This window comes from Spinacia oleracea, chromosome 3, assembly GCF_020520425.1.
Source record: "Spinacia oleracea cultivar Varoflay chromosome 3, BTI_SOV_V1, whole genome shotgun sequence".
NCBI classification, from domain to species: Eukaryota; Viridiplantae; Streptophyta; class Magnoliopsida; order Caryophyllales; family Amaranthaceae; genus Spinacia; species Spinacia oleracea.
The window spans coordinates 107,453,490-107,470,782 of NC_079489.1; the positions used below are offsets into that span (position 1 = coordinate 107,453,490).

The following is a 17,293-nucleotide window of genomic DNA, read 5'->3' on the forward strand; positions in this document are numbered from 1 at the left end:
TGAACACAAAACAAATTTCAAAATAGATTCGTCCACTTCTATCGGACGAGGTGTCCACCCTTAGCGGACATGTTCGCCATCTTTAGCCGGCGCGGTCTACGTCACAAACCACGTAGGTCCTTATTTTCAAATTTCAAAACAGATTCGTCCACTTCTATCGGACGGGGTGTCCACCCTTAGCGGACAGGCTCGCCATCTTTAGCCGGCGGGGTCTGCGTCACTAACCGCGCAGGTCCTTAGTCGCTGTAGCGATAACTTTTTTTTGGTTTTCCGTTTTTCCAAAAGAACGATGTGAGTAGCTTTTGGTTTTCCGTTTTTCCAAAAAAGAACGATGTGAGTAGCTTTTGGTTTTCCGTTTTTCCAAAAAAGAACGATGTGAGTAGCTTTTGGTTTTCCATTTTTCCAAAAAAGAACGATGTGAGTAGCTTTTGGTTTTCCGTTTTTCCAAAAAAGAACGATGTGAGTAGCTTTTGGTTTTCCGTTTTTTCCAAAAAAAGCGATGTGAGTAGTTCCCCTTTTTCCAAAATTTAAAAAATTGGTTTTCCGTTTTTCCAAAAAAGAACGATGTGCTGGATTTTCCTTCGTTTTACGTCCCATAAAAACAAGGGGATTTTCTCGTTTAGCTAACCCTGAAAATGAGAATCTTTAAAAACATTTTTTTACCTCGTGATTGGGCTTGGCCAGGCCCAATTACACTTTATAGCTTTGATTTCGAAAACATCTGTAGCTACTCCCAATGACAAAGTGAGGGAGTTTCTACGCCTCTTTAGATACTTCCAATGACAAAGTGAGGGAGTTTCTATACTATCCGTTGACAAATCCCAATGACATGTGAGGGATATGTCGACACTTCAAGTGATGACCCTTAATTCAAATGTTATCACTCGGGGGCTCGTGAGACCCTCGCAAAAAATAGGTCACCATGGCTTGTGTGACGCACTCCGTCTAATACTTTGACCATCGTCTTACTCCAAGACTCAGTCAAAGTGGGGGCTAACTGTAGACACCTACTTTTGTCCCCATTCCCGAAAGGGAAGGTTCGATGATGAGAACATAAATCTCCACTTGACAACGCATCTCCTATAAAATAACGAATCTCAATTCCCCTTTTCATTTCACCCGAAATCTGCTATTTATAGAAACCTGCTATTTATGGAAACCTGCTAAAAATAGTAACTGCCGTAATGGGTAGTTGTTAAAAGTGGCAAGTCATAAAAGATAGAAACCTGTCAGAATTAGGTGTTGCACTCCAACATAAATCCTAAATGAGATAGAAATTGCGAGAGAAACCTATTCCTAATATGATTCGAAAGTAAGAGTTACGTATTAATTAAAATCTTAACGAGCCTAGAGTTCGTAACGGGCCCAGATGCATTCCATCATAAAATTAATACGCACTAAAAGACTCGATTAAGTCTCATACACTCCGGATTCTAAGAGTCCGAATCTGACAAGGAAACGGCCCAAACATCAATTTCAACGCCCAGCCCTGGGCGCTGAAATTGCCTGGATCCTATTTTCAACGCCCAGAGCTGGGCGCCGAAATCTTTGACGCCCAATCCTGGGCGCTGAAAATACATGGTTTGTGTTATTTCCTAATTCCTCATAGATTAGAGTTCAACAATTCTATCTTTCCACGAACTCTTTTCTATAAATAGGGCCTTAAGTTTGACGTGAAAAGGACAACAACACACAATTATATTTCTGAGTATTGACTCTAAACCCCTAAGCCTAAGCCTCACGCTGCAAAACCGATCACGCGTTCTGTCGCAATCGATCCATAAATCGAACAGAACGTATCCCGTCCCATAATTTGAGATTCGTTAAATAAAAGGAGAAATAGCAAAGTCAAAGTGGTTAGTTTTCTGAGAACCGTAACGCACCTCTCAAGGGTGCGTCGTAATGTGTCCCTTTTCCATGGTTTAATTGCTTTCCTCGCCCTTTTATGAACTGTTAAACTAACTAAATCTGATTGTTCGATCACGCTTAATAAATATGATATTTTTGGGAAATTAGATTATCATGCTAGGTCCCTTAAAACAATCTAAATCAGATAATCGCGCTCGATCTAGTACTATATGTTGCATATTGTTAAAATCAACTCAGATTAGTTTAATAGTTAACGCATGTCCCTTCAATTATTTATGCTGAGCTAGTAAGGATATCCTGCCTCTGGAGTTATCGAAGAGCGAGTACTCCTCTCGGTAGTTACAGTCCCCCGAACCCTCAATCTCTACCCTGCGGGTGTACGTTGAGCGATCCCCACCACCAGGGATCACAAGGGAACCTACGGCCGTCGTGGTCAAACATAATTGCACTCCCTTTATGTCACGATAACCGGCTTTTGTCAGTTTTTCTCATTGTCGTTAAAAACTGAATGGCGACTCCGATATTACTAGTCAATTGGGTGTAAACTCACAGGAAATCCAATTACACTTGATTTGACAAAAACAAGCGTCACACCCACGAGGGACGAGGTCACGCATTAGCCTCGTGCTTTTTCGACCCCCTTACAGAAGGGACTACACCAAGTTCACCTATGAACTTCCTTAGCCATATAGCTTCCTTTGCTGCTTCATGTGCAGCAATGTAATCCGCTTCACTTGTAGAATCCGCAATGGTGCTTTGCTTAGCACTTTTCCAGCTTACTGCACCTCCGTTGAGGCAGAAGACAAACCCAGACTGTGATCTGTAATCATCTTTGTCGTTTGGAAACTTGCGTCCGTATAGCCTTTAACAATTAATTCATCATCTCCACCATAGACCAGGAAGTCATCTTTGTGCCTTTTCAGGTACTTCAGAATATTTTTGGCAGCAGTCCAATGTGCCTCTCCTGGGTCTTACTGGTATCTGCTCGTAGCACTGAGTGCATACGCAACATCCGGGCGTGTACATATCATAGCATACATTATTGAACCAATCAATGATGCATATGGAATCCCATTCATTCGTCTACGCTCATTAAGTGTTTTTGGGCACTGAGTCTTGCTTAGAGTCATTCCATGAGACATGGGTAGGTAGCCTCGCTTGGAGTCTGCCATCTTGAACCTCTCAAGCACCTTATTGATATAAGTGCTTTGACTAAGTCCAATCATCCTTTTAGATCTATCTCTGTAAATCTTGATGCCCAATATGTACTGTGCTTCTCCTAGATCCTTCATCGAAAAACATTTCCCAAGCCAAATCTTGACAGAGATCAACATAGGAATGTCATTTCCGATAAGTAATATGTCGTCGACATATAGTACTAGAAAAGCAATTTTGCTCCCACTGACCTTCTTGTATACACAAGATTCGTCTGCGTTCTTGATGAAACCAAAGTCACTGACTGCTTCATCAAAACGTATATTCCAGCTCCTGGATGCCTGCTTCAATCCGTAGATTGATTTCTTTAGCTTGCATACCTTTTTAGCATTCTTTGGATCCTCAAAACCCTCAGGCTGTGTCATAAACACAATTTCTGTTAAAACGCCGTTTAAGAAAGCGGTTTTGACATCCATCTGCCATATTTCGTAATCGTAATATGCAGCGATTGCTAACATTATCCAAATAGACTTTAGCATTGCAACTGGTGAAAAGGTTTCATCGTAATCCACACCGTGGACTTGCTTGTAACCTTTTGCAACCAATCTAGCTTTGAAAACTTCAAGTTTCCCATCCTTGTCCTTTTTCAGTTTGAAAACCCATTTGCTTCCAATGGCTTGGTAGCCATCTGGCAAATCGACCAAATTCCATACTTGATTTTCAGACATGGAGTCTAATTCAGATTGCATGGCTTCATGCCATTGCTTGGAGCTAGGGCTCGTCATAGCTTGTTTGTAAGTCGCAGGTTCATCACTTTCAAGTAATAGAACGTCATAACTCTCGTTCGTCAAAATACCTAAGTACCTTTCCGGTTGAGATCTATATCTCTGCGATCTACGCGGGGTTACATCTCTAGATTGTCCATGATTCTCACCAGAAACTTCTAAACATCTCTGAGTTTCATCCTGAATGTCGTCTTGAGCATTCTCTAGAGTTTGTTGTTCGATTCGAATTTCTTTGAGGTCTACTTTTCTCCCACTTGTCATTTTGGAAATGTGATTATTTTCCAAAAAGATACCATCTCAAGCAACAAACTCCTTGTTCTCAGATGTATTGTAGAAGTGCATTAGACCAATTACATTCAAATTAATGGTACGCAGACCATATTTTCTATCCTATTTGGGCCATACTAGTCACTTCATAACCTGCAAAACAGTACATATAGAATATATACCATTCACCCATTCATTATCATGAATGGCCCACATAATTGGTTAGTCACATTGTATGCATCACATGAATATTTGCAGCAATTAATCAAGGGCACCAATAATCTACCAATTATTCAGTCCTTATTACTTCTAATCAAGTTGTTTAACCTTAAAGGATTTGTAGACCTAATCAAGAGTATATGACTAAAATTGCTCCCACTTAAACCAATAAATTCATATGCTTTACTAATTTTAAACATAAAAATGTATTTCTAGTCTAACCAGAAACATACAAATTTAATTAAAATTTAAAGCTCATATAAATTTATAATTGAATCCATTTTATTTAATTTATTTTTCAGTTGAATTAAATGAATTTAAATTAATTCAAGGTTTAATTTTAGTAAAATAATTAGTATAAATAAAATTTATAATAATTATAATATTAAAAATTAAAATCCGAGAAAACAATTTAAATTATTAATTTTAAAATTAATTAAAATTATTTCCGAACTGAAAATCTGAAACTAAAATTCAAAACGCGTCAATCGTAACACGACGAGGCACTTGAGCTTGTGCCCAAGCCCCATCGAGTCATGAGGCATCCGCGCCCCATCGACTGATCGCTAGGCGCGCACGAGCAGGCCACACCCATCGCAGCCATGCCAGGCCACGCTACGCGCAGCCCGCATAGCACGACGCTACTGCTTTGCTCGCTGGGCGAGGCAGCGCGCGCTGTGGCGCAGCTCGCTTGCTTCCCACACGCGTCTGCTCGCCTAGCACACGCCACGCCCTCCGCCCATCGCCCATCGAGTCGCACACGCACCGCTCCGTTGCTTCGCGCGCGCGCCTCCTGCTTGTCGCTCGTTGCATTCGTACCGCATGGGCGACGAGCTCCCTTGCTCGTCGTCGCATGCCCGCACTATACAACACCCCTTAAGGATAACACGTAGCTTCCTTTGCTTTGTGCGTGCAACATTTATGAGCAATTTCAAAAAAATTTAAAATTTTTAATTTAAAATTAACGAAAAATTAATAAATCATATTAATTTCATAATTTTAGGGCGAAAAATCAATAATTTATTAATTAATTAATTTCCGATTAACATGGATTCAAATCTAGGTCATAAAAATTTAAAATTTAACATAAATTAACAATTTTTATGGTGGTAATCATGGATACCTAATTAAATTATTAATTAATTATGAAAAACAAATCAATTCTAAATTATTCGAATTTCAAGAAATTAATCATAATTACAAGTTAGGTTGTATAATTAACAAGTCTAGGCATTCATAATCGTTAAACATATACTGTAGGTCAATCAAAAATCAAGATTTATCAACAAGAATCGCAAATATTCAATTTAACATCTTAAATTTACAAACTTTTGCGTTCGAAAAACTTAAGCCTCCGAAACGTCATAGTTAGGCTTCGAATTTAGGAATTCTGGTTTAGGCCGAAAACTACTATTTTTGTCAAAATTTTAGAATGCCTTTTACATGGGAAATCGACACAAAAATCACTCGATTTGGTTGAGTAACGAATATTCTGCCGAAAAACTGCGTACATATAATTAAATAAACGCAATTTGCAATTAATTATGAAAACTAATTACCCCTTTAATTCCTTGCAAATTTGTAAAATTTAACCATGTTCATGCAATTTAGATTATGAAAATAATAAGAGGCTCGTGATACCACTATTAGGTTATGATACATATGAATAAACATAAATCATGCGGAAAAACCATAAAGCCATGAAACATATTATTTACATATAATCATTTAGCATAATTCAGATGCATACACTTTGTAGCGTGCCCTCCCTAGCTGCGCCCGAACCGAACAAGATCAAGTCTTTAGGACTCCAAGTGTCGTCCCTCCGTAGATAGTCCACAGCACGTCCGGATCCGCCTTAAGATTGACCAACTAGAATCGCCCTTAAGGTACTATAAATTTCGGCTAATAGGGCAAGTGTTTGTGGCTGATTTTTGCTTGAAAATCTTACCTTTGAATACTTCAATTCTCGATATAAATATGTGACCCTAGGCACCTATTTATAGAGTTATGGAAAAGGATTTGGAATCCTATTAGGATACTAATTTATTTAATTATAATCCTACTAGGACTCTAATTAAATAAACTAAATCTTTTAGGATTATATTTAATCATATGACGAATCCCGGTAGCCTTAGGATTCGAGTAACACACTTCGAGTGATACGCTAGCACCGCACGCAGGCCTTGCGGCCCACGCACAGCGCCAGCCCACTCGTCGCAGCCCCGCGCGCGCGCCAAGGCCATTGCTGGGCTTGGACTTGCGCTGGGCCTGGCGTGGCTTGGCAGCGTGTGTTTGGGCGCTTGGGCTTGCTGGGCGTAGGCCTGGCTTCGTGTTGGGCCTTCGTCTAGCAAGTCTCGTCCGATGCTAATTCGTACGACGCGCTTCCGATTAAATTCCCGATTCCGGAATTTATTTCCGATACGAACAATATTTAATATTTCCGATTCCGGAATTAATTTCCGTTTCGAACAAATATTTAATATTTCCGTTTCCGGAATTATTTTCCGATTCCGATAATATTTCCGATTCTGACAATATTTCCGATTCCGGCAATATTTCCATTTCCGATAATATTTTCCGATACGTACCATGTTTCCTTTTCCGGCAACATCTACGACTTGGATAATATTTATATTTCCGATACAATCCATATTTCCGTTTCCGACAATATCATCGTTTCCGGAGTATTCATTTCTTGCCTTTGACGATCTCAGCTCCCACTGAAACTAAGATCCGTCGGTTCCGAATATCCATAGATGGAGTATTTAATTCCATTAAATACTTGATCCGTTTACGTACTATTTGTGTGACCCTACGGGTTCAGTCAAGAGTAAGCTGTGGATTAATATCATTAATTCCACTTGAACTGAAGCGGCCTCTAGCTAGGCATTCAGCTCACTTGATCTCACTGAATTATTAACTTGTTAATTAATACCGAACCGCATTTATTAGACTTAACATTAAATTCATACTTGGACCAAGGGCATTATTTTCTTCAGGTGAGACCTTAAGTAATGCCTTCTCTCCAACTTCAAACTCTACCACACTCCTATTCTGGTCTGCATATGACTTCTGCCGATCCTGGGCTGCCTTCATATTCTCTTGTATGAACCTAACCTGCCTTGTTGTTTCTTCTATCATTTCTGGCCCCAGTGTCATCGACTCACTAATATCACTCAAACACAAGGGACTCCGACATTTTCTCCCATACAACGCTTCATAAGGTGCCATTCCTATGCTTGCATGGTAGCTATTATTATATGAGAACTCAATCATAGGCAACCGCTCATCCCACGATCCACCAAAATCCATTACACAAGCCCTTAACATATCTTCTAAGGTCTGAATCGTTCTCTCTGTCTTCCCATCAGTAGCAGGATGAAATGTTGTGCTGAACTTTAGTATAGTACCAAATGCTTTCTGAAAAGTACCCCAAAAGTTTGACAAGAATCTCGGGTCCCTATCTGAAATGATGTCCTTAGAAACTCCATGCAGTCTCACTATGTCACGAACGTATGCATCTGCTAGTTGGTTCACATTCCAAGTATCCTTCATGGCAATGAATCTTGCTGTCTTTGTCAAGCGATCAACTATGACCCAAATTGCATTCTTTGCTGTCTTGGTAAGTGGCAATGCCATCACAAAATCCATTGAAATCGACTCCCACTTCCATCCTAGTACCTCTAAAGGTTGCAACTTCCCTCCAGGTCTCATGTGCTGGATCTTTACCTTCTGACATGTCAGACATCTTGCTACAAACTCAGCTACCTCACGCTTCATGTTAGACCACCAAAAATGTTGTTTAAGATCCTTATAAAGTTTATCTCCGCCCGGATGCACTGAGTATGGAGTATTGTGAGCCTCCTCTAAGATTTTCCTCTTTAGCTCTTCATCTTTTCGAATGCACCATCTTCCCTTATATTTCACTGCTCCAGTATCGTCGATTTCAAAGTCAATAGCTGCTCCTTCTTCCTTCATTTTTCTCACCTTTCCCAACCATTCATCTGTTGCTTGCTTCTCTCGAATCTCATCGTATATGGTAGGTTCTACTGACATTGCATTCAACTGAGCATCCACTTGACCAGCTTCCATCACCTCCAGATTCAGCTTTTGAAACTCCTTACATAACTCCTTTGCCAACACCATTGTGTTCATCGTGTGGCTTGTCTTTCTGCTCAATGCGTCAGCTACCTTGTTTGCCTTTCCCTCATGATACAAGATCTCCAATTCATAGTCTTTTATCAGTTCTAGCCATCTTCTTTGTCTCATGTTCAACTCCTTTTGAGTGAATATGTAGTTCAAGCTCTTGTGGTCTGTATAAACCTTACACCTCACACCATACAAGTAGTGTCTCCAAATCTTAAGAGCAAACACCACTGCCCCTAGCTCCAAATCATGTGTGGGGTAATTCTTCTCATACTGCTTAAGTTGCCTCGATGCATAAGCTACAACCTTCCCATGTTGCATAAATACACACCCTAGCCCGTTCTTTGATGCATCACTATACACTTCAAAGCCATCAACTCCCGAGGGTAATGTCAAAACTGGTGCAGAGGTAAGTTTTCGTTTCAACTCTTGAAAAGCTTGCTCACATTTCTCATCCCACTGAAATCTCGTTGTCTTTTTCATTAAATTTGTCATTGGTTGAGCTACTCTAGCAAAGTCTTCCACAAATCTCCTATAATAACCAGTAAGGCCTAAGAAACTCCTTACTTCTGTCACACTAGTAGGTCGAGGCCAATCAGTCACTGCTCGAATCTTAGATGGGTCAACTGCAACTCCCTCTTTCGATATCACATGGCCTAAGAATGCTACTTTCTCTAGCCAAAACTCACACTTAGAGTATTTAGCATACAACTGCTTTTCACGGAGTATCTCCAACACTCTTCTTAGATGCTCTTCATGCTCTTCCTTATCCCTCGAGTACACCAAGATATCATCAATAAACACCACAATAAATCTATCCAAATATGGCTGAAAAGTTCTATTCATAAGGTCCATAAAAGCTGCTGGCGCATTTGTGAGTCCAAAAGGCGTGACAGTGAACTCATAATGGCCATATCTTGTGCGAAAGGCCGTCTTTGGTATATCTTCTGCTGCAATCCTCAACTGGTGGTATCCAGACCTCAAATCAATTTTCGAAAAGATCCCAACAACTTTAAGTTGATCAAATAAATCCTCAATCCTAGGTAATGGATACCTATTCTTTACTGTGACATTGTTTAACTCTCGGTAGTCAATGCACAACCTCATGCTCCCATCCTTCTTTCTCACAAACAAGACAGGTGCTCCCCAAGGTGAGACACTCGGTCTAATGTACCCTTTCTCAAGCAACTCCTCTAACTGCATCCTTCATCTCTGCGGGTGCCATCCTATATGGTGCCTTGGAAATAGCTCCTGTTCCAGGCACTAAATCTATTTTGAAATCCAACTCCCTAGCTGGTGGCATCCCTGGGATTTCTTCTGGGAATACATCTTGAAATTCTCTTACTACTGGAATCTGTTCTATGACTTTCTCTTCTACATTCACATCTTGCACATGGCACAAGTATATGGGGTAACCTTTCCTAATATAAGAATGAAAAGTCATGGATGACACAATACTGAGTTCAGGCTTAGACACAACTCCCTGGTAAGAAATTCTATTCCCCTTTGGCCCCCTAAGAGACACTTTCTGGGTGCGACACTCAATTCTAGCCCTGTACTTACTAAGCCAATCTATTCCCAAGATTACATCAAAATCAGTCAGGTTAAACTGGATAAGGTCTGCAGGTAACTCAGTCCCAGCTACATTAATAGGAATGTTCTGGTATAGGGATTTACAAAGCACAACTTCCCCAGATGGTATCACTATATTGGCTTGACACGACGATGAAGGTTTCAATGCGTTTTTACTCACAAAAGAAGTGGATACAAAAGAATGAGACACCCCTGAATCAAAAAGTAAGTAAGCAGGCTTAGAGTTAACTAGAAAAGTACCCGTCACAACGTTGGCATTGATGCTAGCCTCATTCTGGTTCATGACATATATCCATCCATTGCTGGTCCTCCCATTGCCATTGTTCTGGTTAGTGTTTGTTGCTCCAGCATTACCATTGTTGGTATGCCCATTGGCATTGTTGTTCGAGTTCCTTCCATAGCCGCCTCCAATGCTACCATTGTTTCCATTATGACCTTGGCGATTATTCCCCTTCCTCTTGGGACATTCACTTACATTTGTACAAAGTTTTAGGTGATAAGTGATTGTTTGGTTATCAATTGTTATTTTATTGAAAAAGTAGATGTGATCAGGGGCGTGGCAAAGATATTGGGGGCCCGCGGTTTTATTAAAAGGGGCCCTTGGCTCTTGTGACATCTTTTGCAAGGAAGGGATCCTTGCTGATTCTGATTTCCTTGGCCTTGGTAGTTGCGGTTGTTGTTGTTGTAACGATCGTTAGACCTGTAGCCACTGCCATTACCATTGCCACTTCCATTCCCATAGCCATTTCCATTGCCATAGCCATTACTATTTCCTCCATAGGGAGGTTTCTTGTCATACTCTTGCTGGTTGGAGGTTTCAGCATTATTTCTCTTCTTGTGCATATTCTTCACCTCTTCTTCACGCTTTATCACCCTTTAGGTGTTACAAGCCCTTTCGTATGCTTCTTGGAATGTTGCTGTTGCGCCAGCTGCTATCACTTTCTTCTGAATTCTGAAAATCAACCCATCTTCAAATTTTGAAGCCTTAGCTCTCTCATCAGGTACCACATTGGGACATAACCTAGCATAATCATTAAACTTCTCAGCATATTCTTGCACGCTCATGCCCCCAGTTTGATTGAACCTACTCAACTCATTGTATTTCTTTCTCCTTATGTGTTCAGGGAAGAAACGTCCCTTGATAGCCAACTTGAACGCATCCCAGCCAAAGTTCTCTTGGTTTCTTAGTATAGGACCCTGTATTTCCCACCATAAGTCAGCATTTTCGCGCAAATAGAAAGTTGCTTGATCCACCTTTTGAGCATAAGGTGTACCAGCAGCAGTGAAGATCTTGTCAAAATCACGTACCCAGTTTTCAACCAACAACGGGTCCTCCTTACCTAGGAATAGTGGGGGTTTCAATGCAGCTAGCTTCTTAGCCATGGTAGCTTGCGGGTCATTGTCAGCATGGTTCTTGTTGTTGTTGTTGTTGTTGTTGTTGTTGTTTTGTAACTGTTGCTGCAACAACAAACCCGTAGTCTGGTTTATCTGTTCAAGGTTCCTTAATCTAGCAGCAAGTTGTTCTGGGATTTCAGCCATTTGTTCTACTCTTCTTGTACGGGACCTAGTGTATACGTTATAGTTTTCATACACAATTTGCACAATATAACACTGGTGTTACCACCATACATATTCCAACACAGGTGATGTGTTTAAAACCGTAGTACATTGTTAATATACTAACAATTAAAACAGTAAACTTATTATGACAATGTACACGTTGTACATACGACAAATATATATAAGCTCATGCGTAAGGCTTAATGAAGCCTACCATTCATGGTAGTTGTAACCTGGAAAAGGTCAGCAAAAGAATCCAGGGACTAGCTATGCTATCCTACAAATTAAAGTGATCTTGGCAATTTCAAGTCTGCATAGAAAAATTAATCATACTTGGCGCCCAAGTCATACATAATTTCTCCTTACTTAAATGAGTTAGAGTCCTCAAATATAATAATTGAGAGCCCAAAAAAAATATAACTCGCCCAAATCCATATTCAAATAAAAAGAATTCATTAAGTATTGTAGGTTGGTTACGTGCGGGTGTTACTGGTTTCCGTGGTAGATTATTCTATTCAGAGTACAAGTACGAGAGAAAGTAAGACTACAATGAAGGCTAGAAATAAAACCCAAAAATGGTGAAACAAAAAGGAGGAGAGACACTAGCTTAAACACTTTAACATACCACACGGAGATTATTTCAGAGGGAATATGATAGGAAACAAAATATTAAAAAAAAAAAAATTAACTCATAATATTTCGCTCCATATAGTAATAATAACCAACAGTAATACTAGTAGTAGTTCACGGCATTAAGCATCCAGCTATTAAAGTATATAAGGCAATCTTTGGCCTAATGGCCTTATTAGTTTTCTAATTTCTACTCTAATTTAACGACTAATTTTAGCTTTCTAGTCGGAGCCCGATGAGTCACTTGTTTCTGGGGCACTATTTTGATTATCCGGTATGCGATCATAGTCCCAAGCAGTAATAGCATCAATCATCTCGCCCTTCAAGTGGACAAGATCCAAGAACCAACGTCCCATATAATTGTACCTTAGGGTATTAGGCTCCCCGTTAACAAAAATACGGCTATGCCTTCTCCTTACTTGAGCTAGTGGTCCTACAATAGGAAGGGTTCTTATTAAAACTTCAGCTTGCCTAGCCGGAGTGTGAAAATCATTATCCTCTGGTAGGTCATTCAACCTATAGCTTTCCATGCAAGCTCTTAACCGGTTAATAAAATGCGGGACATATTCTCCATCACGAATTCGTAGCTCATACGGGGTCGATGCTCGAACACCCGGACCTCTCCTAGCAGTTTGTTTCCTTGCAATTACTCTAGTACGAACCATCTAAGAACAAACAAAAGAAAGAAGAAAACAACATAATGTAAGTACTAAACAAATACTTTCAAATAAGTCATAATATCCCCTTAACGTATTTCCACGCTCACGGCTTTACTTAATTAACTTAGTACTTATTTTTACCTATTTAAATTAGAAACCCCTTATACAATTTTTAACCTAGTCTTATTAATTCCAATTTTCCTAAGAGAAAATAATTTTAATTAATTTTGAAAACAACCTAAGCTCTAGATACCAATTTGTAACACCCCCAGAATTTGGACCTTTTATATAATCAAAACCCTGTTTTTACTTCATAAAACAATCGTCCAAACCTTGGGAGTGTCACTGCTACATTTATTCACCTTAGAAAATAAATGCAAAGCAACAAAACAATTAAAACCATTAAGTTCAAAATTAACTAAGTGGTCTAAAGGTGGCCAATAAAATATTACAACCAATTAATCCCCATAAAATAAATAACAAAATCTAACCTAAACCGAAATAGAAATTGTCTCTTGACTAGGTGGTTATTCTAAGAGTCTCCTCACTCGTAGCCAAGTACCTTTACCAACCTGCAAAAATAAATAAGAAGAGACAAGAGAGACGAACTCCCAAAAATCAGATAAACTGAGTAATTCCAACTCCATCCGGTAAAATAAATAATTTTAGTTTGAAAACGTTTTGAGTACATAAAATAAATAATTAAACAACAAGTACCAATTTAATAACTCCATTATTAAACTCATCACATAAGATCAATATTAATTAAGTGAGGGAAAGAGAACGCTAAGGGTCGCGCGTAACCCTTGAGAATGGCCAAAGTAAGATGAGTACAGAATGTCCCTAGTGTGCACACCCCTCACTAATTAACTATGGTTCTTTGCTACCGCGCACCAATAGAATTAGGAGGAAGACTAGCAGAAAGTTTAATACGGAATAATAGAAACCTACTAGAAGCCTACCGGGTCTCCACTAAAGTGCACCGATAGAACAACATCTAGAAGGGCAACCTGTTCCTAACCCTTACGGGCTTTTCCCTCAGAGATTACACTTTAAGTTTAGTATTTTAATAATGGTCAAGCACATAATACAAAGACATAATAGTCACAGAAAGGAAACCAAAACGCAACAAGTCCATTAAGATATGCCTAGGACATTTAGTTTAATCCATTTACACTTCTTACATCAAAGAGCTCATAATGCTCTATTAATTTACAACCCCAATGATGCGTCCAGCTTAACCAACATATCTCCTCATTGTATAACAAGTATCATAGACATTTTCATAAACTAATTATAGAATTCAAATATCACTATCAAAATAATACCACTTCGAACAAGACAGGCTTCTAATTTCAAATTACATAACTCATGTATATAACACTTTATCTACCGAACACATAATAACACGTAAACATTTCCAAAATATTTTTCCTGACGGGACCTACAGATGATGGACATTGAAAATTACCTTGAACACGCACGTACTTCGAACTAGTAGTCTCCTTGCATATCTCCTAAGTAGCCTTCGTCTACGATTACGCAAAATAAATAAACCTAAGTTAGTCTACGGTAGTCGCATAATGAGCGTAGGTATACAAACGTTAGTACATAACTGACGCAAGTTAATGGCGACGGAAGGTGTTAATGATTAAACTCGCCTCACCATAATTCTCTCAATTAACAAAATATAAGAAGTTGTAAAGTCAACGTATTTGAAGAAAGGGGAAATCAGTTTACTCATAAAAACCAAATCACTCCCTTAAAATTAACTTGTGATTGTTTTTAATTTCAAAAAGGAACATCATGATTGATAAAACGGTTTGAAACAAGGCTTCATACCCCCACCAATACAAATCCAATACTCCATTACTGAAAAGCTAATCAGATAAAAGTAGAGGCACAACTCATCATTAATTACGTTGATAGGGATGGTATGATTTCAGGACTTACCAGCACGGTTGAATTAAAGATGGTGAGACGGGATGACGGCAGTAGAGGTTTTGAGAGATGAAGCTTTTTTTTTTTTTTGAGTCACGTAGGGAATTTTTTTAAGGGTTTGAGGGAATATATAACTTAGGGTATTAGGGTTTAATTAGGAGACTTAATTTCAGAAAATATGATTAAATAAAGTTGAAAATCTCCTTTTTTTTTTTTTGTTAAAAACTCATTAAAAATTTATTTTAAATACTTAAATTACCAAAATATTTTACTATTAAATACCCGAAAATACGGGGTATTACAGTCTCTCCGAAAAGGTTGTATGTTCCAGCGATATGTGCGAGAGATGTCCCACAGTGCAAGATCTTCCCAACGATGGTAGTTTTGATGAAGGAATACCTCTTTTTGATTCAATTTGTTATGTATTTGTTAAATTCGATTTCTGTTGTAGATGTCGTATGACTTTCTATTAATGAATTGATTTTACATTCAAAAAAAAAAAAACTTCGGTGTATAATATTTATCGTACACCCCATGTAAATAAGAATTTGTGTTCTCTCTAAAGCCTTCTCTTCACATAATTTATTTTCGGGTTCTTTCAACTGAGTTCGTATAAGTTTAGATAAGCTAAACAAGGTAATAAAGTCATATAGTTCCAATAAACTTTTACGTAGTACTATATTAAATAAATTAAATTTATATTACTATATTAAAATAATTTGTGGTTAATAATTGAAGATTATAATTATCAATGATACGTAAGTATTGATTAATACTGCTTCCGTTCCTTAATGTTATTTATGCTTACTATTTGTACAAACTCCAATGTAATAATATTTAACGACTATTAATCTGATATAAGGTTTTTCCTGGTGATGACGTGTTCACCCTTCAAAATAAGGTATCTGGTATGCGTTGGCCCGATCTTCTGACAACCTGCAAAATAAGAATATTCCTGATGTGGCATAAAATACTCGTCCACCTAGTACCACCCATAGCATAACATGTGGCACAACTGCAAAGAGTGTCAAATACCCTCCTGCAGCTGTGGTCCACGAATAGCCTTAGAAGTTAGTTAGGCACTATTAAAAAGCCCAATGTGAAGAGGTCCACTAAGCCCTCTATATTATGCATACCAAGGACATGTGTCTCCTCCAGAGAGACTAGCCAATTAGATAGATAAGTCTTATAAATAGTATAATTCCCAAGGTGAAAGGACATTCAATACATTCTCGCTCTACCTTCTCTTTGGACACATTCTCTCTCTAGCAAATATTTACTTAAACATCGGAGGAAATATACCTACACAAATATTCTGGTTTTGCAGGTTGTCAGAAGATTGGTCCATCGCGTAACTGATACCTCCTTGGAAATGTGACACATCAGCTTCATTGAAAAAACCTCACATCATTTGGCCCCGTCTGTGGAGAGGTACGGTAGCATGGCAGACTTCCAACCTGTGGCAGAAGATGCATGGCAAGATGAGAATTCCATGACTGTTACACTTGATGTGGGAACTCTTGTTGATGCTGACGTGTCACCCTTTCCACGGAGGTATCAGGTATGCGTTGCCACGATTTTCTTACAACCTGCAAAACAAGAATATTCACATAGAAATATTCCCTTCAATGCCTAAGTAACTATTTGGTAGAGAGAGAAATAGTATAAGAGAGAAGGTAGATCAAATTAATTAAGGTAGGTGAGAATGAATTGTCAGTCTTTTCATCTTGGGATTTTGACTATTTATAAGGCTAGGGTTTTGGGATTTGTTCCCAAAACCTAGTTATTTGATTGGTTAATTCCTGAGATAAGGACATGTGTCCTTACTAGGCATTTTGATAGAGGACTTAGTGGGCCTCTTATTGTTGGGCCTTTAGTACCGCATTTGGGCTTTATATATAATTTAATTTCCTGGTATGTGTTCTATGTAGAGTTCATGTCAACTGGGCATGGTTGGTGCCATGTGTCGTGCTATAATTGAACCAAGGTGGACAAGGGTTTTAGACCACATCATTTGCCCCTCAAGAAAGATGCCATGCGTCTTCAGTGCTTTTTTCTTGATTTTTTTGTAGACTTTTCATGGGTTTGGTGCCACGTGTCGGCTTTGACCAGACCTTAGATTTTCTTTATAAATCAGGTTCTGAATTCATTTCTCTCTTTCATTTCACTTTGATAACTTCAGAGAGCTAGAGAGAGTTTTGAGAGGATGCTTCGGTTTTGTCAAAGGTCTAAGTGTTCTTAGTGTGTTCTTAGTTTCTACCTGACTTCTTGTTATTTTGCTGGAAACCAAGATCAACAGTTCTCCTACCTTTTTTTATCTTCACAATTATTCTTCTATCATTGCTTCTTTGTTTTTCTATTTTGTTTTTACGTTCCCGCACTTCCTTGCTTTCGATTTTGGGGAGCGGCGTATTTTACCATGGAAGTGTCCCTCGGCAGTTTCCTTATTTTGTGAGGTCTTCGTTG

General features: G+C 38.8%; 1 protein-coding gene and 1 long non-coding RNA gene across 2 annotated transcripts; both read right to left on the minus strand.

Annotated features, from left to right (window-relative positions):
- Positions 1 to 9,624: 9,624 nt before the first annotated feature.
- Positions 9,625 to 10,880, minus strand: LOC130469948 (uncharacterized). Its single transcript, XM_056839487.1, has 2 exons — positions 10,738 to 10,880; positions 9,625 to 10,507 (listed from the first exon to the last, which is right to left on the minus strand). Exons 1-2 carry the CDS (start codon positions 10,878 to 10,880, stop codon positions 9,625 to 9,627), a joined length of 1,026 nt encoding a protein of 341 aa, XP_056695465.1.
- A 1,367-nt stretch (positions 10,881 to 12,247) lies between these two features.
- LOC130469242 (uncharacterized) lies at positions 12,248 to 15,036 on the minus strand. The gene is made up of 4 exons (XR_008929660.1): positions 14,840 to 15,036; positions 14,358 to 14,418; positions 13,378 to 13,458; positions 12,248 to 12,892 (listed from the first exon to the last, which is right to left on the minus strand). It is a non-coding gene; the product is annotated as an uncharacterized lncRNA (long non-coding RNA).
- Between the last annotated feature and the right edge of the window lie 2,257 nt (positions 15,037 to 17,293).

Bases quoted from the DNA above. Each gene is read 5' to 3' on its own strand.
- LOC130469948 (XM_056839487.1), bottom strand. From the start codon at position 10,880: ATGCACAAGAAGAGAAATAATGCTGAAACCTCCAACCAGCAAGAGTAT. The intron at 10,508-10,737 runs GTCTAACGATCG...TACAAATGTAAG, and splicing joins GGTAATGGCAGTGGCTACAG to TGAATGTCCCAAGAGGAAGG.